Source organism: Nyctereutes procyonoides, unplaced genomic scaffold (assembly GCF_905146905.1).
Source record: "Nyctereutes procyonoides isolate TBG_1078 unplaced genomic scaffold, NYPRO_anot_genome, whole genome shotgun sequence".
NCBI classification, from domain to species: domain Eukaryota; kingdom Metazoa; phylum Chordata; class Mammalia; order Carnivora; family Canidae; genus Nyctereutes; species Nyctereutes procyonoides.
This window is the reverse complement of record NW_026575049.1, coordinates 7,858,566-7,884,197: the sequence shown is the minus strand read 5'-3', so window position 1 is coordinate 7,884,197 and position 25,632 is coordinate 7,858,566. Positions and strand designations below refer to the sequence as shown.

General features: G+C 33.6%; 1 protein-coding gene across 2 annotated transcripts in view; it reads right to left on the bottom strand.

The window, feature by feature from the left end:
- The window catches only part of LEMD3 (LEM domain containing 3), a 73,003-nt gene that overhangs the window by 3,565 nt on the left and 43,806 nt on the right, over positions 1-25,632 (bottom strand). Inside the window, exons 5-13 of one of the 2 annotated variants that reach the window (XR_008664891.1) lie at positions 23,131-23,210; positions 22,900-23,045; positions 21,883-21,984; positions 21,678-21,780; positions 20,857-21,035; positions 15,007-15,088; positions 13,519-13,624; positions 13,329-13,407; positions 9,458-9,558 (exon numbers count right to left, since the gene is read on the bottom strand). Coding sequence is in view for 1 of the 2 variants with exons in the window: in XM_055328669.1 (XP_055184644.1) it covers positions 12,937-13,100; positions 13,329-13,407; positions 13,519-13,624; positions 15,007-15,088; positions 20,857-21,035; positions 21,678-21,780; positions 21,883-21,984; positions 22,900-23,045; positions 23,131-23,210 (1,041 nt within the window). In the remaining variant the exon portion in view is untranslated. Of the gene's footprint in view, positions 1-9,457; positions 9,559-11,266; positions 13,101-13,328; positions 13,408-13,518; positions 13,625-15,006; positions 15,089-20,856; positions 21,036-21,677; positions 21,781-21,882; positions 21,985-22,899; positions 23,046-23,130; positions 23,211-25,632 lie in introns of those variants that run through there. The other variant, XM_055328669.1, reaches the window with a different exon arrangement.

Here is a 25,632-nt window from a genome sequence, read left to right as displayed (position 1 = left end):
TGTGGCATACCACTTGAGAAGGTCTTTTTCAGAACAGCTCTGCTACTTATCGTGTTCTGATAAAATTCCCTACTCCACTGATATGTTGCGAGGGTTCTAGAAAACAGATGCCCAGGAATGATGTAGAGAAACCCAACTATGATTGAATAAAATAAGCATTAGGAAACCATCCCCCTGCCCTTTTGTTCTGGACCTTGCTGAGATAAGGAGGAGATACTGAACAACTCAACACTTGTGTTATTGGGACTTATGAAAGAAACCTTTGCAAAAGATATCCTCTCTCAGTCAAGTTAATCTAAGGAAACTGAGTGACTCCCACAATGTGGAAGTATCTGGTCACTATAGTCTTCTAAATTGCTATAAGCCAAGGGTCTATGCCTCTTCAAAGGAGAAACAGTTGCAGGAGCCAAAGGTCCTGGCATTAGTTATATTATGGCTTTTTTCTCTTTTTTCTTTTAGAAAATGACACTTTTCCTGCTAATTTTTAAAAGTCACCTTAAACATTTTTTTAAAAAATAAAGTCACCTTTATCATACACTGAATCCTTATATACCAAAGTGTCCTCATAATTCAAGTATCTATTGACCATGTAATGTTACTGGTGTTGAATCATAACATAAAATACTCTCACAAGAAGTCTACGCTTCCTCTAGTATCCTTTTCTGCTTCACAGTTATCATCTGTGTTCATGCCTGTTATTTGCCAGTGTCCTGCAGACTGTCATTCTAAAATGCAACGCAAGTGCAATGAACACCCATTACAAAGTAAACTAGCAAATCTCATAAAATATGCAGGATTTCATGATGTTGATAAACATGATGGAGAACTATTCAAATCATGAACACAGCTACAGAATGTGTTAGTCTAGTTAGCAAAGGGCAGAAGCCAAGGCCAAAAGGGCAATGGCACAAGAAGTGTATAAAAGAATGATGTGATTACAGAGAAACCCTTGCAAAAATGAAGTCTAGGATATTTTTGTAAAATCATTCAATTAAAGAGTAGAAATCAAACAAGTGAAAATTATTTCATGTTTCAAGTAATTTTGTCAAGAAAAAATGCCAAGAAATTACTTAAGAGTCAAATATTTATGTTAACTTTGTCAAATAGAAAATAAACTATAAAAGTTTAAAAAAATTTCAAGTTAAAGTTTTAGTAAAACTATTTATTATGAAAATTTGGTTCCTGGGACGCCTGGATGGCTCAGCGGTTGAGTGCTCCCCTTTGGCTCAGGGCGTGATCCTGGAGTCCCAGGATCAAGTCCCACATCGGGCTCCCTGCATAGAGCCTGCTTCTCTATCAGCCTGTGTCTCTGCCTTTCAGTGTGTGTCTCCCATGAATAAATAAATAAAATCTTTAAAAAAAAAAAAAAAGAAAATTTGTTCCCTGATTTAAGTGACCTTCTGGTATTTGTTATCCTCAGTAATTATCTGTTTCAAGATATATTGTCTGGTTATATATCTGTATAACTTTGTTAGCATAGATTTAATTTGCTTTAATATCTGATAGGGCCAGTCTCTCCTTTTCAATATTTTAATTTTAAAAACTTACTCTTTCTTATTCATCCATCCAGCTGATATCCTAGAAATTCATTTAAAATCCCTGGACATGAATTTAAACTATTGAAATTTTATTGGAATTCACTAAATCTCTTTACTAATTTAGGAAGAATTTTGCTATATTCAGTCTATCAAGAAAAATGCTGTAAACCTCCATTTCTTTGTTTTTCTTGATCTCTTTTAGCAAAGTTTCCTCACATAGGTCTTACGTATTTCTTGTTGAATTTATTCATAGGTGGCATCAGTGTACCTATCTATCAAATCACCATCTAAAAAAGAGTATCTCTAGAGCCAGATTACTTTTCCTTAAAGAACACAAGTGATTTTTCAAAGACAGGGGCAATAAGGAAGGAATAAGGTAAGAACTTATTTCTAGCAACAGAATGGAACAAGATATCCTAAATAAGCCTCCCATTATAAAACATCTTTTGTATTGGTAATAAACATGAAAAACATCTTTTTAAGTAAATTAATGCAAGCAAAATCCTTAGAGGTCAAAAATAAAAGCAGAAAATCAAGGATGTGATCAAGTATGGGAGGCAGTTAGGGCCCAAAGAATATCTGTTGATGCCTGGTGACCTAGTTTTTAACAGCAGAATATATATTCTTAAGTTTACCATGTAACATTCTTCAGGACAGACTAAATACTAGACCATAAAATAAACCTCAAAAAGTTTAAGAAGGGGGGTGCTTGGGTGGCTCAGTTGGTTAAGCATCCAACTCTTGGTTTTGGGTCAGGTCATGATCTCATGGTCCTGGGATTGAGCCCCACATTGGTCTCTGCACTCAGTGGGGAACTGGTTTGAGGATTCCCACCGCCACCCCGGCTCTCCCCCTGCTCAGACTCGTACTCTCTCTCTAAAATAAATAAATCTTTAAAAAAATAAGTTTGTGAGGACTGAAATCAAATGAAATATGTTTTCTAATCACATGGAGTGAAATTAGAAATCAGTAACCAAAAGAAATATGGGAAATCCACAAATATATGGAAGCAAAATGACAAACTTCTAAATAACCAATGGGTCAGAAAAGAAACCAAAAGGAAATTAGAATACTTTGAGGTGAATGAAAATGAAGACCCATACACCAAAACTTAAGGGATGCAGCTAAAGCAGTGCTTAGGAGAAAACATTTAGCTGTACATTCCCATACCAAAAAAACAAAACAAAGCAAAACAAAAAACCTCAAATCAATAAACTTTCACCTAAAACTACACTGGAAAAAGAAGAGCAAAATAAAACAAGTAGAAGGAAGGAAATAATAGACTAGAGTAGAAATTAATGACATGGGGAATAGAACGATAATAGACATCAACAAAACCAAAAATTCTTTGAAAATATCAACAAAATTGACAAACTTGTAGTTAGACTGACCAAGAAAAAAGGAGAGAAGACTCAAATGATTAACATCAGTAAAGAACAGGCATTACTACTAACATTACAGAAATAAAGATGATTATAAGGGAATGCTATGAACAACTCTATATATGCCAAGAAATTAATAGATGAAATGTAAAAATTCCTAGGACACAAACTACTAAAACTGACCTCCTAAGAAAGAGAAAATTTGAAGAGACCTTTAGCAAGTGAAAACATTGATTTAGTAATCAAAAACCTACCTGAGTGGGGCAGCCCGGGTGGCTCAGAGGTTTAGCACCACCTTTGGCCCAGGGCGTGATCCTGGAGACCTGGGATCGAGTCCCACATCAGGCTCCCTGCATGGAGCCTGCTTCTCCCTCTGCCTGTGTCTCTGAACCTCTCTCTCTGTGTCCTTCATGAATAAATAAATATTAAAAAAAAAAAAAAAAAAACCTACCCGAGGCCCAGGCCTGATGACATCAATGGTGAATTCTACCGAACAAACATAATGAAATCTTTCCATTTGCAATGACATGGATGGAGCTAGAGTGTAATGCTAAGTGAAATAAGTCAGTCTGAGAAAGGAAAATACTATATGATTCAATTTCATTGTGGAATTAAGAAACAAAATAAAGGGGAAAAAAGGGGTGGACCAAGAAACAGACTCTTAATGATAGAGAGCAGTTACCAGAGGGGAGGTCGGTGAGGGGATGGGTTAAATATTTGATGAGGGGAGTGACTTGGATTGAGTACTGGGTGATGCATGAATTGTTGAATCACTATATTGTACACATAAAACTAATATTACACTATGTTAACTAACTGGAATTTAGGTTAAAACTTTTAAAAATAAATAAATAAAAATAAAATAAAATTAATGCCGGCTTTTCACTATTGTTCCAAAAAATAGGAGGAACTACTTCCCAATTCATTTTGAAATCAGTAAACTGTGAACCAAAATCAGACAAAGATTTCACAAAAGAAGAAAACTGGAGACAAAATATCTCTTATGAATACAGACACAAAAATTCTCAACCAAGTACTAGCAAACCAAATCCAGCAACATATAAAAAGGATTATACATGATCATGACCTATGACTTGAGTGAAAGGTCGGTTTATCATTTGAAAATTAATCCTCATTATCTACAGAATAAAGGACCAAAATCACATGATCATCTCAATAGACACAGAAAAAGCATTCGACAAAATCCAACAGCCCTTCATGATAAAAACGAACAACAACCAAGATATAGAAGGAAACTTCCCCAATATGATAGAGAAGTAAGAATATATTTGAGATCAATGTAAATGAAAACACAACATACCCACAGCTAACATTATACTTAATGGTGAAAGACTAAATGTTCTTCCCCTCAGATCAGGAACAAGACAAGGATATGTGCTCTTGCCACTTCTATTCAACATTGTATTAGAGGTTCTCATCAGGGCAACTAGAGGAAAAGAGGGGGGCATCTAAGAAAAAGAGGGAGAATAAATAAACTAAGAATAAATAAACTTACATGCTGATAACATGATCTTATAAATAGGAAATTTATGTAGGGAATTCACTTAAAGCCAGTTAGAACAAATTCAACCAGGTAGCAGGACCCAAGATCAATATACAAAAATCAAGGGTATTCTATGCACTGGCAATGAACAATCTAAAAGTTCTATATATACATGGGACACTGGGTGGCTCAGAGGTTGAGCATCTGCTTTTGATTCAGGGTGTGATCCCTGGGTCTGGGGATCAAGTCCCGCATCAGGCTTGGATTAGGCAACCCTTTCTTAGGCACCAAAAACATGAACAAAAGAAAAAATACGTAAGTTGGACATTATCACATGTGAAGACCTAGGCCCAGGGCAACAGCATTCCAGAAAGTAAGAACTGTATGAAGGCCCTAGGGTGGAAAGTAGATTAGGGAACAGAAAGTAAACCAGAGTGGAAGAGGCATGATAGAAGAAATATTTGAAGAAATGGGCATAGGCCAGTTCACTTAGGGCCTTGAAGGCCCTAGCAAAAAATTTGGACTTCACTCTAAATGCAGTGGGAACCATTGGAGGATTGTATTTTAAAGAGGGACATGTTCTGATACCTGTTTTCGAAGACAACTTTGGTTCCCGCATGGAATATGAATTACAGCTGGGCAGGGAACAAGGCGACCCACTTAGGCTTTTGCAGCAGTCTAGGCAAGACATAATGATGGTGTCAAGAGAATGGATAGATCATAGATAGATAGATAGATAGATAGATAGATAGATAGATAGATAGATAGATAGATAGAAGAGCTGAAAGGACTTACTAACTGAATATAGGAATTGAAAAGAGAGAACTTCTAGAAATTTGGCTAGAAATTTAGCTTCAGGAACTGACATAATGTGGTATCATATACTGAAAAAGTAAGAGTAGAGGAAGAATGGGCTTGGAGGCAAAGAAGCATGGAAATCAGAGTTTTTGTTTTGTTTTGGTATATAAAATTTGAAAAACCTTTAGTCATCCAAATGGATGTATCAAGTAGTGAGCTGAGTATACTCTGAACCTAAGGGAGGAGCTAAGATCACCCAGAGAAGACATCTAGACAGAGGACAGCAGAGGAGCTCAAGACAAAGGCCCAGGGCACTTCAATATTAAGAGTAAGCAAAGGAGGAAGACCTGGTAGATGAAAATGAAAAAGGGTAACAAGTCTAGTAGAAGAAAAACAGAATTGTGGGGTATAAAAGAATAACTCACAGATATTTAGTTATTTGCATGGAAATTTAATCACATGAGGTAGACAGTGAAAAACTTACCAAAGACAAAAACAAACAAAAAAACCCCCCACCACCATAGGAAAGAGGTGAGAAGACAAAGGAAACAAAGTACAGTCTAGCAACAGTTATGTGTTGTTTATGTCGTTTTTTTGGTAAACTGATTAGATGGCAGCTAGCAAAAGGTTAGACTGAGCAGAATGTCCTAAAGCAGGTCAATGATCATCAAAGGAAATAGTACCAGGTTATGGATCTGTCAAAGCCTTGAAAGAGTTTAGCCATGGAGTGTATGTGACAAAGCTTTCTCTGTGTATTTTTCAGAGCCTACTCACCTTAGGTCAGGTGTAAACCATTTGCTCACCAGATTTTCTCAAATGTCACAGAAAAGAAGAAGAAAAAACTATTTCAAGTATATGGAAGCAAAAAATCATAATCAGGAGACACAAATTAATCTTACAAAGGGTACTTTTACACCAATGGTTCTCTAAACATGAATGTGTGTCAGGATCGGCTGGAGGATTTGTGAAAACAGAGATTACAAGGCACCCAACTCCAAAGTTTCTGATTCAGTTAAGTCTAGGTGGGGCCCAGTAATTTGCTTGGAATAACAAGTTACCATTTGATATTGATGCTGTTGACTTGAGAACGACATGTTCTGAGTATAGTAAAAGACATGTTCAAGAGTGAATATTCATAGCAACCTTATTTATAATAGGAAAAAACTGAGAACAATCTCAATGTCCATTGATACTTGAATAAACTGTGGTGTATTTTACAGAGAATACTATACAGCCATGACAATGAACGAGAGCTAAAACAATGTTGAACAAAAAAAGTCACTGAAGTATACATATGATTCTATTCACAGAGAGGTCAAAAGCAGCAAGAAACAATATAGTATTTAGACACACATGCTAATGTGGTAAAACTGTATTGAAAAATAACTATTAACACACAATTCAGAATAATGGTTATCTGGGATTGGGAAGGGGAGAGAAGCATGAGGCAAAGGCAAAGAGGTGCTTCAAAATGTAAGTAAAATATACACTATCATTATATTCTTATATGTGTGAGTTATTTCAGAACAAAAAATGTTTAAGTAAAAAAAGAAGCAATGATCATAATTGACGATGGTGATAAGGGTTCAAGAAAGATGGAAGGTATAGAAATGACTATTGAATTTGACAAAAGGAAGTTTTTTGGTGCTCCAGAGGAGCAATTTCAGAGGAATGATGAGTACAGAAGACAAACTGGAGCAGACTGAAAACACTGTAATACAAGACAGAAAGCTCTATAACAGTAAAAGAAGTGCAAATCAAGTATTTCAGAAATGCATGTGGAAGAAATTACTTAGAGACAGAAATAATCAACAACACTTTCTGGAGGAGACATTTGTGTAACATTTTTGAGGATGGGCAAGATGTGGGTATACAGAAATAGGAAATATGGTTTCAAGCAAAAATAACAGTAAGAACAGTGCCAGTACAGGTAGAACCAAGCAAAGGATAGGTTATGTCCCCAAAAGCCAACCAGTGCACTTTAGCTGGAGCACAATGGCAGGATAAGTAGGATTCACCAAGACAGGTACAGGTTGGTCTATATCTGCACTGTCACCATGGTTGATACTGGCTACACATGAATGCCAAACATGTTAAGTATGGCTACTATGACTGAAGAACTGAAGTTTTAATGTGAATTAATGTAAACTGACACCTTGATTCAGTTATAGGAAAACTTTTACATATGTGAGGAAGAACTCGGGTATGTGAATCTAATTTTTCCAACCGTAGAGGTTATGAAATCTAAATATATATATCAAGTATTTTCGGTGAAAATGTAGCATCTGAATGGAGATGGGCTGTTAAGTAAGGTGACCAACTGTGAAAGTTTAGCACTTTAAGTCCTACAACACAGGGTCACCTTAGTGGTAAGTATAATATATATTCCAGATTTTAAAGCTTAATATAAAATAACTATTAATAAAATTTTTATTACATGTTGATATAACATCCTGAATATATAAGATCAAATAAAATGTACTAAAGTTAACTTTACCTTTTTTTTTTAAATTTTTTTAATGTGGCCATCATAACATTTTAAACTATTCATGACATACTTCTATTGGACAAGCACTGGTCTCAATAAAAGCAGGCCTTGAATACCAACTTAAAATTAACTATTATTCAGTAAGAAACAAAAAGCCACTAAAATCTCCACATTAGTAAGGGTTCTGTTGTTGTTGTTGTTGTTTGGTAAAAGAAGTACTGCACCATGTGGAAATACAAAAATAACACTGCCCCTTAAAAGTTAAAATTTTAAATTAATTCAACAGATCAAAGGAGAAATGAAGTCACCAAGAAATGATTCCAGGCCTGGAGAATCTGACTAGTTTACAAAGGCTGTATAATATATAGCTTCAAGTAAGTTTCTACTCTTGGATATATGGCAAACCACTTGTGAACAGTTCTATCAAAAGCCAATTTTTGTATTTGTTCTTTTGGCAATCATAGGTTTCCAGATCTACTCAACATCTCATTTTTCTACAATTCAGGAAAATTTCTAATCAATATCTGAGAACCACAGATAATGCCAGAACATTAAATTAACAATTCTGTTTTTTGACAAGGAGAGGGTCTCAAACAACCCCCTCTTGCCCTTCCTCCAACAAAGTCCTAGATAAGTCAGAGGATTATTTTAACTGCTATAATTCTGAGAAATCTTATCTAGCACCCTGATTGGCCTCTTGCTCCCCTCTCCAGTAACCCATAATTTAGGGAAAGTCATCACCATCTAACCAGTTGCCCAAGTCAGGAATGTGATAGTCATACTAAATTTCCACTTTAACCTGACCCCAAAGACCTTTTCAAATTCCACCTTCTTAATTTGTTTCAAGTTTTCCTTAATACCTTCCACTATCCCCAACCATACAATTAAGTATGGAAGAATTGGCAATGAACTAAATTTCTGTCTCTATATGGATTTTCTGGTTTGTTTTCTGGGTTATCTAATTTACTTTCATGGTTTTAACACCCAAATTGTATTCCTAGCTCAGATCTTTTTCTCAAAATACCATAGAATTAGAAATCTAATCACCTGCTAGGAACATCCACCTGAATATTCCATCATAAGCATCTCAACTTTAAAACGTCCAAAATTTCAATTAACATCTTTTCCATCTAAATGCTGCAATTAGAATTCTCACACTAGAAAACTGGACATCAATTTATCTCTCAATATACAATTAAGTCCTTCCCATTTTATCTTGTCAAATCCTTTCTCCATTTTTTATCACAACAAATCCTCACCTGAACTGCCTTTACCTATCAACATCCCAACTTCACAATGTGATCCACAAAGCCACCCATGATCTGATCACTGCCCACTTTTATATTCAGTAATTCAACCACGAGACACTGCCAGTAGGTTGTATGTATCTCACTGATCTTTTTTCATGTGCTCTCTATGCATAAATAAACCTTCTTTTCAATTTCAGGAGCATGTGCCAGCCTTCAATATCCACCCATGGAAGAAAAAGTAAACCTAAGGACACAGGTTCTATTGGTTTTAAAATCTAAGAATCAACAAAATGACTCTAACCTGCTACCCCTAGCAGAGATTCTACAGTATAAAAATCTACCATGAGGATATACTTCTGGTCATAAAGTTTCTCCAATGAAGCTTAGAAGCAGTAGGTACTCATCATGCTTACTGGACCAAGATAATGAGCATCTGGACATTCAGTTTCTTCAAAACCACAACTTTTGGTTTCTAATTATTTTCAGTTTTTAAGTACCTGTTCCTCAGCATCCTTTCCAAAAGAGTGGCTGCCCAAATTCTGCTTGATTTAGCATCCTCTGTTGAGTCATCTGGAAGAAGTGACTTGCCGAGATAAGTCTAGGAAAAAAGGGCGAAGAAGCCATGTAGATGACCTATAGTAACATGACATTACTAGGACTGAGAACAGTAAGGTCAATCTTGCTAAAGGAAATATTGTGGGTATATGATACAGCAAATCACTGTTCACTCGGAATTCACAGCTTGTCAACTAAACAGTGAATATATACATGGAAAATGTAATGAAGTCAAGTATCAGGCTTCAGTGTTCATAGGGTATTCAGTAATCTACAGACCAACAAATAAAAACTCAGGTTTCACATATCAATTTTTATGAGCTCATCATAAGAATAAAAGCTCCCCTAAGGGCTAAAGGGAAAGAAGACTTACATTGCATCTATACTCATTAAGAAGTGTTTAATATAAATAAAAAAAATTAAAAAAAAAAACATGTTATAAAAAAAAAATTTGGGATCCCTGGGTGGCGCAGCGGTTTGGCGCCTGCCTTTGGCCCAGGGCGCGATCCTGGAGACCCGGGATCGAGTCCCACGTCGGGCTCCCGGTGCATGGAGCCTGCTTCTCCCTCTGCCTGTGTCTCTGCCTCTCTCTCTCTCTCTCTGTAGGACTATCGTAAATAAATAAAAAAAATTAAAAAAAAAATGTTATAAAAGAAGTGTTTAATAAATGTTAAACTGAATTAAAATATGGCTCAGCTGACATTTCATCTGCCTTCTGTCTTCTCCATCTATTAAGATGCATAAAGTGCCTCTCTGTACTCGTACAATTTCTTCTGCTTTTTTTCTCTCACTATATTTTCCACACTAATTATCTGTTCCGAGTTCTTCCTCTAGACTGTGACCATCGTGAGGTTTGGGCCATGCCTTTTTCATCTTTGCATCCCCAACACATAACAATGCCTGATCTTTGTTAGCAGTCAATAAGAGTCTAGCAATTGACTGACTAATCAAGTCTTCTTTTTACCTGATTATAAAAAATTCTACACATTGCAATGCTATTCAAAGTAGCTAGCCCATAAACTGTTGGTTTATAATGAGATAAGGAGTTTTAAGTAAGCAGAATGTGTCAAAGAATGGCTTCCTTTTTTGAGAAAGTCTTGCTATGATAAAATGTACAGTGCTGCTTTAGTGACACAGATGATAGTCTTGCCCCACTTTGATACAAACACTTGAGAGTTAGAAAAAGGCATTTTCATAAAGAAAAGTAAGATGCTGAGGAATGGATGGTTAAAATTAACTTTAGTGTCTTCACCCATCTTTATGAGCATATATGTACTTACAAATCCCCAAGATTTAAAATAAAGGCACTTATTTTCATGTTAAAAAAAAATAAAGACACAGGGCACTTTAAAAGTTTTTTAAAAGCCAAGACGCATTTAAAAAAAACCTAATAAATTTTTAATTAGAATTTTTCCTTTTTTTTTTTTTTTTTTAAACAGGACAAGTAACAGATTACATCAAACTTCAGAACTTCTCAAATATCTAGTTATTATACACATTCCCATCTGTCTTGCAGGGAGGGATCTTGGTCGGCTTAACAGTTTCAGGTAAAATAAGCTGCATAATAGTATATATTACAATAATAAATGTACAATGTTTACATGAAATATGTTTTAGAAGCAAAAAAAAAAGATGCATCTGCATCAAAAGGCGACCTTTTAAAATGCCACAACTATTTTACATTCACTCTTGCAACAGGTCACAAGATGGGGGTCACTAAGCTCAGATAAATCACTATGATGCACATAAAATACAGAAAGATTGGTTATTTTATATATTATATATATTTATATTTTCACACTTTAGCATCTGAGACATAAACTGAGAATCTAAAATTTATTCTCTTCAGATAACAAATCGTTTTTTATTCTTCATAAACATGGTGCCCACAAAAGCACATAGGTAAGGCACAATAGGGTTTTCTGTTACAGAACAGTGTGCATCATGTTTACTTAACCAGAAAACGTGCATTATCTGTGCAAGTTCATGCTGCAAACCCAACACATATACAATAAAAAAAAAAAAAAACAAAAAGGAAACTGAGCTTTAAACAAAATCGAAATTGGTACAATTCCAGCTGTTTCACATATTCATTCGGACTGACATCAATATATCAACAGGTTATTAAAAAAAAAAGCCAATTGTTACATTACAAGTAAACTCTGCTCAGCAACTTTTTTAATCTGAAAACATAAACAGTAATAAAGCAAGTTTACTGAAACAAAGTAAATACCGAGGCACAAAGCAAAGGTCACTCGTGCATTCACTATATTGCAAGCTTTCATGACCCAAAATTTCAAATATAATTTTTCAAATACACATTTTGCTGCAATAATATGCCCTGCTTTAAACTTGACATACAACAGGGGAGCTGACATTTCATTAAATTATAAATAGATTGGGAAAATGACTTAATCCCAATAGTACTATGTCATAGTCCTAGTATTTATAATAAATACAGCTTTTCACAAAATATTTTTCCAATATCTGCCAATTGCATCTTTATTGCTCACATAAATTTGAATCCATTACAACTGATATCGGAACTTCCACACAAAATCATACTCAGACATTTTTATATAAAACTTATAAAAGATATTTTAAACTTGTATCTAATACTTGCAGGTGTCTGGCTGTTTGATCTATGTGATAGTACAGCCATATGTATATATGTGTGTGTATATATACACATACACACATACATATATATACACATACACACGTATATACACATACATATATACACATTAGATTATGAATAAAATATGAAGCTTATTTTACTGCTTTAATGCAGACATCCTCACAAAACAAGACTACTTTCGCCACCACCAGCATTTATACATATATACAAAAGCCAGTTGAAGTACATGTACATCCGCCTACACTTAAATGAAACCACTAAACCCAAATTAGTTTTCCTGTATTCCAGCTGTAACAAATGAATCTCTTACAAGCAATAGAAACCTAGGGTTAAACTGGGAAATGAACAGTTTTACCACATTAGCCTGGTAAGGAACTATGCAGGTGACTGTATACAAAAATTCACAACATTAGTTCACATGAAATTATGGAAATACAAGAAGCCTCTTCACCATGCTTTTGGGTGGTTATCCAAACACTTGTGGTGCAAAAACACAATCACCACATCTGAAAACGCTTCATAAAGTCAATGTTCCTCATGCACAACTTAAATGCACTGGCTTAACTGAGCTCCAAAAACTGAACGAAACAATTGTTCTGCTTGCTCAGCATCGCTGCCTCACTGCTAAGTCCCTCTGGAACCTTAAGATCTCTGGAACATTCAAACAGAGCTGTATTCAATAAAAATATTACATACGAGAAGCATTTAAAAGGAAGACAGGAAGCCAAACAGGAATTTTCCTATTGTAAATACCAGTCCTAGGAGTGGAAGAAAGTCTTTTCAGGAACCTCCTTGAGAATTGGCTAGGCCAGTCCGAAGACGAAGATGAGACATAGAGTTCATATGTTTATTTGATGGCTTCAAGGGAGTATTGCAAGTAAGAGCTTGGGGAAAGCGATGGTGATATCTATCTAGTCGTAAATATTTTACTGTAACCAATTTCCCTGTTGTAAGATAAAAATAATATTTTAGATCTGTAAAAATGTGCTTATTAATATTTATAGAAAACAAACTGTGGCAAAAGACATATGAACACAATATGCAAATAAAGTAATCTTAAATAATTACTCTAAAAATGCTGACCTAAAATTCTTTAATTTAAAATCTGGTATACTTTAACAGTATGCCATAACTAGTCTTTTTTAAATGTTTGTAATACTCAAACTTCTTACCATCAAACCAAGAGCCATGTAATGCCTTAAAAGCTTTTCCAGCATATTCTGGAGACAGACATTTAACATATACACAACCCTGTGATAATAAAAAAAAAAAAAAAGAAAAAGAAAGAAAGAAAAAGGAAACAGTCTTAGTTTAGTAGCAACAAATCCAAAATGTAGAATTCAATAGTAAAAGTCAGTTTACCTCACGTGAATTTTTGTCTACTGCAATGTGAACAATGCCATCATTATCACTGCATTTTTCTAAAATTGCTTCTTGAATTGCCAAATGCCACTGATCCCCTATTTCCCTAAAAATGAAAACAAAAATCAACAACCATACTCCTACTCAGTAAAAAGCCATTTTCTCTTATAACATATCTATCCTACCAGAATGTGGGTAGTTTCAAAACCACATATTGTTAAAATTAGAAGTTAAGTAAATGTTTGTTACTAGCAGTAGATAGATTTTTTAAAATATTAGCATTCACATTTCCAGACCTTCTCTCACTTCCCCTAAGAATGTACAGAGCTAAAAAAAAAAAAATGTACAGAGCTGAGGCAGTGAAGGATTAGCCTACCAGAGCAGAACAAATGTGGGGTCATTTTTAGGTCTGAAATTTTATGTACCTATTGTCATTTCTTTTTTCTCCTCCTACCAAGTGTTAAGAGCTTTAAGATTTCCTGCTGCACCAATGCATATTTGTCTCACTTGTGAGATATAGATGGTGGGCTAAAGGGAAGGCAGCTACACTTTAAATCATAAATCTTTACCTTAGGTAACAAAATATTGGACTGTCAGTGATTTCCTAATCCCTAAGGTATGAGGTAAACTTCCCAGTAGAGGGATCATCACACTGCTAAGTGTTTTTGTCTACCTATACAAAACGGAGAGGGCTGTGTACATATATAACAGTGCTTCTCCACATTTCCAATTATGTTGTCACTTATTTGGAATCTTATAGCAACTATTTCTTGAAATAAATGAGTTATTAAAGGAGACTTATGGGTATTTTATATATGTAATATATAATACAGTTTCCACTATCTGGACTCTTTTTACAAAAAAGAATCTGACCTATCATATCACTGGACAAATAAGCAATCACCTCTAGGAAGCAAATTCTAAAAATTATTATGCTTATATATGAAATATTACAGCTTCTAAGGCAGTAACTTTTGCCTGTGCTAATCTCCAGATGCATGTGCTGCTATAATTACATAGAAAGAAAAGTTTCTCAAATATTGCATGAGCAAGTAAACGACTTACAGAAAGAAAAGCGTGTACATCTTTGCAGAAAATATTTTTACAATTAGAGATTGGAAGTTCAAAAATAGCAGGTTATTTTTATCTAAATTGCTGACTGAGGCAAAGAATGTTGGCAGAAGAGACTTAAACATTTAATAAAGGGTACTGTTTATCACTGTGTATCATCAATTTGACTCAGCATTTATCTGTTATGGGATTCACAGTACATACAAAGATTTGTAGAAGTTTAGCAAATTACTATACATCTAAGTCTTTTGGTCAAATCTTTGCCTAAAATTTAACAAAAGAGGAAGAAAAGCAAAGCTTAACATTTTTGCAGAGATTCAAAGGTAAAAGAGACTATTCAATTACAGACATAGCATTATAAGAATATTCCAAATATTCCAAATAAAAATTACATGTACCTCTGATCGTGATACTTACATAACTGGGTCAAACATATTTCGAATCTTTAGACATGGCGTCAAGCTATTTGGCGGTGAATTTCTTCTATCTAAATGAAATGCTACAAAAAAAATTAGTTTTACTATTTGTCACTGTTCCACTTTGTTGAAAGGTATTCAGTTATTCAGTTTTTTCAAAAATATTCATTGCATGCTTTTACTGGAAGCCAGACCCCTGGAAGTTAAAGTACATCAGAGAGTACAATCATTATTCTCACAGAGTCTTGCAGTTTACCAAGGGGCTGAGAGACTTGAGAATTGAGAAAGAGTGTCAAAAAACAAACAAACTGTTAATTATGGTAAATCTTAAGAAGGAAGAATACCGGAAGTATGAAAGTAACTTAAAGTGGTCTGGAAGTATCAGATAACACTTCACTGAGGAAGTAAAATTTATTCTAGGACTTAAAGAATAAACCAAAGTAGGCAGAGTAGGGGCACCTGGGAGGCTCAGTGGTTCAGCATCTGCCTTTGGCTCAGGTCATGATCCTGAGGTCCTGGGATTGAGTCCTACATCAGGCTCACCACAGGAAGCCTGCTTCTCCCTCTATGTCTCTGCCTCTCTCTCTCTTTCTGTACCTCATGAATAAATAAATAGAATCTTTAAAAAAAATTAAAAGTAGGCAGAGTAAAGAGAGGTATAAAGGACATTTCAAGCAATTGTGTTAGTTTACATATAGCCCCTGAGGCAAAAAGGAGTTCAGTGTAGTCAAGTAACTAAAAGATAGCCACTGTGGCTAGAGAGGGAACATTAGAGCCTTATGAGAGAAAGGTCAGATTATTAAGGACCATGTAGATCACACTGAAGAGTTTAGACATTGCCATAAAAGAAATAGAAAACCATTCCAAGTTTTGTAAGGAATAATAATTTGATGAGATCTTTTAAAATTATAACTGTTAAATATAGACTCATAAAGAATCAACTAAGTAGAAACAAAATTGAATGCAAGGAGACCATTTAGAAGGTTATTATAGTCGTCTGAGAGATGATACTAATGTGGATAACATAGACCAACAATGCTGATGGAAGTATGCAGATAGAATCCAAGACATATGGAATAGATTTGACATGACTTATTTAAAGATTATACGTGGGAGGTAAGGAAGAGATTAAGGATTACTCCCAAGTTTATGGTGGAACCAACTGAGAAGGGTTATCATCATTAATTAGACAAGAATACTAGGGGAAGAGGTCCGTTTAGCAAGAGAAGATACTGAATTCATGCACATGCTGAATTTGTAGTGTTCATATCCTGGTAGACAAGTATACAGATGGGAATAAAAATCTGAAAACCAGAGGATTTAATTCAAGATACAAATTTGAGAGTTATCAACATACCAATGATAAATCAAGTCGCAGCTTGACATCATCTGTAGGTGGAAGGAAGACAGGTAGAATGAGAAAAAAAGATGGCCTTGGGAAATTCCCAACACTTAAGAGATCTGGGAAAAGAAGAAAACTTAGAAAAGAAGATCGAAAAAATGGTCAAGGTAGCAGGAAAGCTAAAAAAAAAAAAAAAAAAAAAAAAAAAAAAAGTAGCCCAAAGCCAAAAGAAAGTTTTAAAGCAGGCTCAACTGTTAACATTGTCAAGTAAAATAAGAAGAGAAAAATGTCTACTTGGTATAGCAATAGGAATGTCTAAGAACTGTTTCCTTGGAATGATGGGGATGGAAAATAGATTGGAGTCAGTTGAAGAATAAAACAGAAGTGAAAAAGTAAAAATAATGAGTATAATAAACTGTTCATTGCTATTTGGCTATAAATAGGTAGAGAGAGGGAGGGAGAGACAGAGTGATAGCTAAAGAACAATGTAGTCTCCAACAGGTCTTAAAAGATGAGAAAGACTATACAGCATGTTTAAGTACTGATGAAAAGAACCCATAGAGGCAGGGATTTAGAACACAGTAAGCAAAGATACTTGAGAAGACTGGAGGGAATGGGACCCAGAGGACTTAGATCCCACTCTCTATGGAGGGAAGGGCTCAGGTCTTTGTTAAGTGAGAAAACTCCGCAATTCCAATAGGAGGTGAGGGTGAGTGTAGATTCTGGCAATTTTATAGATTTGGTTGTGGAAATCTGTAGAAGGTACAATCTGATTGCTTCTATTCAAGTCAACGACTGAGAATCAGGAGACAGGCAAAGGTTTGAAAAGATGGAGAGATCTAAAATTGTTACTGAGTAGGAAAGTTAAGTGACCAGTAAAATATAACATGAAAGTCAGGGAGGGCACTTGATGGGATAAGCACTGGGTATCATACTATGTGTTGGCAAATTGCATTTAATTATTTTTTTTAAAAAAGAGAACATGAAAGTCAGACAGTGCTGAGGGCCTAATTGAAATTACTTATGATGTACCAGTCTGTAGAACTGTATGACTTTCTGCTATGCTCAGCTCCCTATCCATAGCAAGGCATCGACAAAATAGTTTCATCCTTGGTTGGAATTTACTAGGCTAAGATGAAGGATATAGGTAATGACTTAAGGGTACTAGCAAGAAAAGGGTTGGAGGAATGGGTTATGGAAACTAAGATGGACAGGAAAAGAAAGATAGGAGGAAGACTGAAAAACTGGAAAAAGTAGGTACATGGAAGAACTGGAGAGTCTGGGGATTTAATATATATATATATATATCAGGAAAGTTTAAAGGATAAGTTAATGGCTAAAGAGTATACTGATGTGTTAAATAGGTGACAGGGATTAAAGGGGGCACCTGTGATGAGGACTAGGTGTTATATGTAAGTGATGATCACCAAATCCAACATCTAAAACTACTATTACACTGTACATTAACTAACTGTAATTTAAATAAAAACTTGGAAAAAAAATAGACACGAGTATATTAATGAAAGATTTCAGAAGTACCTAGTGAAAAGAAATGTCTAGGGTGTGAATGTCCTAACAGTGCCTGATATGGTATGAGGAAATGGCCACTACACATGAAAAATTTTTGCAAAATCCCAGATTAAGAAAGTCTGTGAACTCTAGTACCACCCAGACAGACTCCTCTAGCAGTATATATATAGATTGTGTCCTTAAATGACCTTTTAGTTGCAGGCAATCTGAGTTCCTTGAAATTCCAATATTGGCCTGGGCAAGCAGGGAATGAACCATAGAAAACAGAAGCATTAATATCATCTTATCCTAGCCTAGACCCAAGTTTCCATAAATAATGGATCTAGAAGTTATTCCTGGCCAACTCTAGTCAAAAAGTAGTTGTGAAGATCAAACTGATTTTTAAGACATATACTTTGTCTCCCTAACTAAATTGTAATCATCTCCTGGTATAAGCAGAGACAGTGGTTACTAAATAATGATACATTTCAAATACCTCAAGAACTATGTTTGGATGCTTCAACTGAATGTTGTTTATTCTGAAGACTATATTCATCAGAAACATAAATAATTCTCCCAAGCAGGTAAAATTTGATGTTTAACTGGCACTTTAAAATACCACTGGAGATACTAACGCTACATAAGAATGCAATTTATACTTAACTATCCTTTAGAAAATGAACTAAAAATTCAATAAGGTTGATTATTTAACAATTACTTGGAAAAAAATACAATTAAATGAAAACAGCTTGTAGTGGGAGTGAATTCAAAAGATACTATAATTATCAACCCTCCAGCCATGTACCTTTTAATTAAACCACTGTTATTTATAAGAGGATAAACATCAAGCCTGTTAATAAATTAAACCATCTTTTTAAACAACCCAAACCCCTCACTATATAACCATATTTATAGCACATGTGTTCAGATACATTTAAATGAAAGCAAAACTTAGTTTACGTATTAATATTTTTAACAAGCAAAGTCAATCACTTATATTTAGATAGACTATACACTCAATGGCATAAAATGTAATTAATATTTAAAATAAATTCTCTTTTTATCAGGGCCATATGTTCTTAAATAAGGCAATATAGATAATTATCATTAAGAAATATCCCACCAACTTCTCATTATTCTGCTCCTATAACAAATTCTTTTATGATCAAATTCTTAAAAGAATTCCAATCTCTTGATAGGAGTCTATAGCCTTTCAAATCTCTAAAAATTTGAATTGGTATTTCAAGCTAATGGCTTGAAGAATTCAAATCTCTTGATAGGAGTCTATAGCCTTTCAAATCTCTAAAAATTTGAATTGGTATTTCAAGCTAATGGCTACTAGGTTCTACCTCAGGATTTTCTGCCTTTAGGATAACATAATCTCAGCCATTTTTTTTTTCAATTTACTAAACAACAGGTGTCTTATTTTATTCTTAATTTCTTTCTAGGTTCAGTAATTCATTCACTGTAACTTTTTTTTTTAATCAAAGACTCTCAAGTAAAGGGAGACTGATTTTATAATTCTTCACAGTGTACATTTAGAAGTATTCAAATTAAGATAGCTCAGTACTTGGCATATAGTTTGTAAACATTTACTATAGGAAACTTTGATGAAACAAAATAGCAAAACATTTTAGAACTACTCTATTGATTCATATTGAGTTTTACAACTTAGAACTGACCCAAAGTTGTCTTACATCATACTTATACAGTCTTCTCCTATCGAAAGAAAATGGTAAAATGAAAATAATAGTCTTGAGGTTTTATATTCTAGATATGGAGCATCCAATTTCACACAGAGTCTGTCATCCCTCCCACTAATTTAGAACAATCTGAATTACTTATGTCAAGAAATTTTCTCTAGATTGATCTTGAAAATCTCATATTTTAAAAATAAGACAACTACAATGATAAAAATAAATCCATATGAACAAAATAATGGCCATTTCTAGAACTTCCTATGCATACATAAGCACCAATTGCCAGCTGTATGAAAAAATCAGGTTGAGAATCCACAACCATTTATAATCAAACACTACAGTAATCAGATCTGACTGGCTTTGCACTCTGTTTTCATTTTATAGGACCCTTCTGTAGACACCTTTTAAAACAAAAAGTTTAATGTTTAGTGCCATCTTTGATATCATCAAAGCATCATTTTTATGCCATGATTATTGAACACTATGATCATTCAAGCTCTTTGAAAGTGAAAATTAGAGAAGAAAGGAAGTGTCTGGATTATACTTGTTCGCAATTTTTTTCAAAACGATTAACTTTCTCATAAATACTATGTTTAGCAAACATTGAATAAATATGCTTTTACCCAACAAGATTTAAAGAAACTCAACTCACTACTAGTTCTGAAATGCACATTAAACTGCACAATTTTCATTTGCAACTAACCATACAAGAAATTCAAGTGAGGTAACAGTTATCACTAGCAGAGATTTGGGAACCTAAGGCAATCAATCACCAAGCCCTCCTATATACTTATATACACCTGTTTTTGAAACCATGAAAACATAGAGAAAAATACGGAAAGAAAGCCATAAGAGCTATGTGGCACAGGGCAGGTGGATGGGTCTCAATGAAAAAGAGGCAAACAAAACTTGGAAAAAAAAGCAATTAAAAAGTTATGTTCCACTTTTATATGTTTTATGTAATGTAAAACATAAATTGCCATATTTGCATAAAAATTAAGGAAAAAGAATGCAGTTAGATCTATAATACTAAGTTGTTTTAAGTAAAAAAGGGAAAAAAATCACAATAATGTATGTAGTGTTCTCTTATGGTAAAGACAAACCATTATGTTTATCTTTGAAAGAAGAAAGGATATATAAGAAAGCTAACAGTAATTCCTTCTATGGAATAGAACTGCAAAGGAAGCTTTGCCCTTGCATTTTTCAACAGTAGTATTTTACCTTAAACATATTAAGACTTTCATAGTTGAAAAAAATTGGAAAAACACTATGTTTATTTTTGTTGTTTAAAAATACATACCTTGACCTTGCCATACTTTAGAAGGTATTACTAATATTTTGTCACAGGAGGCAGAAGGTTGGATCCATCGCCAAACTAGAAAATCTGCACCACCTATTCTTCGTGTCTCTGTGCGAACTCTTGACTCATTAGCAGCAAGGAAGTCAACAGCTCTATCCCAGACTTTCTTCATTTTTTTTCTATCATGTGAACAAAATGACAAATTTACTGGCATCTTGGCTTGTCATCTTTTTCAAGTATTACTAATTGAAGGCAAGGGTTATTATTATTTCTGATTTTCCTTATCATTGCCTACAAAATTTTTTCAAAAAAGACTTAGATGCCTAAAGCTCACCTCAAATTTACTGAATTTCATTCTTCAGAGGTGAAGCATCAGTAATCCGCCCCCTCCCCAACTCCACTAATGATTCTGAGGTGTTGCTATGGTGAAGAATGCTACAGTAGGATATGGAATCATTTATTTTCAAGAAGTCATTATTTAGTACTTTTACTGAAAAAGTTTCATTAACAAAATATTTAAGGCGTTATTAACATCACTATTATCTGTCAATTTATGAAGATGAAATTAAAGGAAATAAGGTGAAGATAAAAATAAAACGTATAAAAGTGATCATGATTTAGAAATCCAGTTGTCTTTACGCTGCTCAAAATCAGAACAGAAGGGAATTTAAAAAGGAAGGAGAGTTTAAGTACAAAAAATAAAGCCTGTACAGAACAGCTCTACTTGAGAAAGGCTTCAATTCCCGATATAATCTTCACAACTTCAGAAAATACTATACCAACATTCTGTTCTACTTAAACTTGTAATACTTTGAACATACTTGTCATGAGGTTGTATTAAGGAATCTTGCACATGTGGAATAGGCATGTAAGGTTGTAAGTCTTTATTTTCCTGGCAAGCTTCATTATGACTTCGTAAAACATCTGAAATGATAAATTTACAAATGAATCAATCATTGATCATGTTATAATTTATCACATAATTACTATTATAGAAATAGTTTAGATTTTTACAAATACTTATACCTATAATCTTTACCACCATATCATACATCTGCCTTGTTTCCTCCTCTTCTTTTGTCCAGCGATATTTCATGTAACGCAGAACGACACAAACCATCACAACACCTGCAATATTTATAAGTTTTGTGTTTGAAAAATTGTGCTCAGTGACATTCAATAATATTCACTGCCATCTGAAGTTATTGGTCTAGTCGTTAAATCTGATGTTAACAAAACAAAGCAAAAAGAGAAATCTTATGATAGTTTCCACAGTGATTATTTTAACTGCCATAATAGGATAATGGAATGAGCCTTCATAACAGTAGGTTGAATTACCTACATAAATTACAACCGCATAAAACAATTTAGTATTGAGCATTTTCCAGAGTTTCACTTAATCTCTCTAGAAACCATTTCTTCCATGATGTTGACAGCTGAACATTTTAAATTCTATTATTTTTTTGAAAACAGCATAACTATGTTTCACAAGCTTTTTCCTTTGCCACATTAAACTATCAGAAAAGTGGGTTTCCAAAGACCATAAACATACTACATCTTAGGAAAATTATTTTTAAAGGACTTAGAGAAAAGAAATAAATGCGTTATCTTCTAAATTTCTATAATCAATCAAAAGTCACATAAAATCAAGGAACCCAAGTAAAAATTTTAATGCAGGTAAATTATATTTTTTAAATTAATAATAATTTTAATGAACTTAATTTATACTTTATCATTTTGAAAATCAGCTTTTCATATTTCCTGTTCTATTTTCTAAAGATAATCTATGTCTTTTTTATGACATTCTTATAATAAAGTTTTATTCCACCTCCACTTATAGCACTGTTTTCTAAGCCCTTAAATACTGACATTATTTAAAAAAAAAAAACAGCTTCAATATTATTCTACCCTAGTGAAGGCTTCTGTATGTGATTTATAATGGCAACTATCACAGAAGTAAATTCTCAACCCTGCCATTTGGTGAAACACAGCTATAAAAATTCTAGACTGCCATGTATCTTCTTTCTCATCCCAATAACTTACCTAAGCATAACAACAATAACCTGTGGGTGACAGTAATAAAAGCACGTCGAAAGCGACACCAGAAAGACATCTGTGGTCTTGTGGACTGTAAGAACTGCACATCGGTTATGTTTGTCAATTGCTCCTCAGGGCCATAACCAACACACCTAGTTAAAAATAATTAAGGAGACTTTAGAGGCAAAATTACTTCTTATACTACAAAGTAGTCAAAGTGGAAATTAAATCCTTTACCTTATTCCAACATCTTTTCCATTTTCTAAAATCCACTTCAAAGAAATATTAAATATATCTTCATATTCAGGGCCTATATCCTAATAAGGAAAATAGAGAACATAACTATTCCTAATAATTCATATTCATTTGACTCTATAAGCTATACTATAAATACCATACTTTTATCTTTATATAACACTTGAAACTGTATTACATAACAAAACTGTATTGCAGAAAAATGAAAGGGGAAAAAAAGTCACAATTTCCCCATCTTCCTAAGATAAGTACAGTTAATATTTTGTTATATTTTCTTTTTGGTTCTTTTACATTTACAGATTTCGGGGTTTTCTGAAATATAATTTGTCTTTTAAGTATCACTGTGATAAAAGTGAATTAGCTAATTTTTTTTATAGAACCCTATATTTTTAGATGAACAAATGGCAAACTATTCAGACTTGCCTGTTTCACTGACATTTTCTCAGTAAGTAAATGAAGCAAGCATGTCAACTAAAGAAAAACAGCTGACTTTGTTACCAATGATAACATTCAAGCTTTCAAGTGAAAAGTAAAATTTAGAAAAAGTTGCATCCATTACTAGGAGTTTGATGACTTCACAATACTTAAAAATTTTTGCAATGAAATTGAGTAATATTAAAGAATGTGACTTTGTGGTATGGCATAATGAAAGATGTCAACATTGGGAATATCTGCATAAACAGCAAACTAGTATTTTCCAAATGAACCATGCAGGAGTTATTAAATCTTGCATAGGTAAAAGATCTATTTTACATGCAAAACAAAGGACTTTAGAGACAGACTTTACAAAAATCACTGATATGGCTTCAAACTGCACATTGCAACTAATCTTGAAGAAACTACCTCTTAAAGAGTTTCGATGCAGTATCAACAAAGAATATCTACAATTATCTGAAAAGAGTATTAAAATGTTCCCGTTTTGACTACGTATCTGTATGAGACTAGATTTTCTTGATGTACTTCAGCCAAAACATTGAAACAGACCCAAAACAGAAGCAGATATGAAAATCCAGTTTTTATTAGCCTACATAGTAAAGATTAAAAAGATTTGCACAAATGTAAAACAATGCCATTTCTCACTAAGCGTTTTTATTTTGGGAAACAGTTATTTTTCATAAAAATACATTATGTTAACAAGTAATTAGTTCATTCTTATTTTACACAATTTAAAATTTGCTTAAATTTCTAATAAGGTAAATATGTATCAAAATTATCTATCTACCATATTCAGTGTAGTTTTAGGACTGTAACAGGGTACTGAAATCATAAAGGTTTAAGAACTGCTGTTCTTAAACTAGGTGGATTATGTATTTTTAAATCAAAACATTAAAAATAAAAGTGGTATCATTTTAAATATACTGTTATTCCACTTGCATTTATCACAAAATGAAATATTGTGTCAGTGCCAATAAACATGGAACAATCTACTTTTTTCCAAGAAAATAGTGTTTCTACTGTATGGCTGGTGATTTTATATTTTAGTCAACCCCTTATTAATGAATGTTAAGAGTGTTACCAATTTTTTCAATATATCAAGTAACACTGTAATTAATACCATTGAAAATCTAGTCAACGAATAATTTTTGAGGGTCCAATATGTGCCAGGTACTGTTCTAGGACCTAGAGATAGATGTAGCACTAAGCAAAACTGTCAAAATTGCCTGGGTTCACGGAGCTTAATGTTCTATTCAATTTTATATCTTTATGTACTTTTTTAAGTACAAAGAATGAACTTCTAAAAGTAGCAGTAAGAAGTCATTTTTAAAAACTCCTCTAAGGGGTGCCTGGGTGGCTCAGTCAGTTGAACATCTGAATCTTGATTTCAGCTCAAGGTCGTGAGACCAAGCCAGATGTTGGGTTCTGCACTGAGAGTGGAGCCTGCTTAAGATTCTCTCTTAAAAAAAAAAAAAAAAAAAAAACCTGCTCCTTTAAAAAAAAAGAATTTTTATAAGTAATAGCTATTGCATTTTATCAACAGATTCTTCAATAGCACTGGAAGTTAGGGTTTATCATTTGATTAGTGCAATTTACTTCCTATTATGGAACTGGCAAGTTTTTTTTTAATATATCAAATTGAAAATGTAAAAAGTTTTATGAAGCAAAACTAATCTTGCTATGTATCATTACTTATGTGTAACTACTACCAGGATGGTTTTAGATGGTAAAGAGAACTATAAGCCACTTGTTATCTTTAAAAAAAATAATAAGTGTGATCTTTCATCATTATTTATAAATATCAAAAAATGTGTAGCCAATATATTTAATAAGTGACAAATGGTTTACTTATGAAACCATTTCAAGGGAATGCATTTAGAAACGATCACGATGACAGCTAAATAGCTGTATGCTTAGAAAAGTAAAACAATATGCAATTTATATATATTTTTAACTATAAAAACGTGTACTTATGAATGAGGGCTATAAAAATTTAAGTGATTTGGTATGATACTTGTCTTTGACTTACCTCATTTAGCATTATACTCT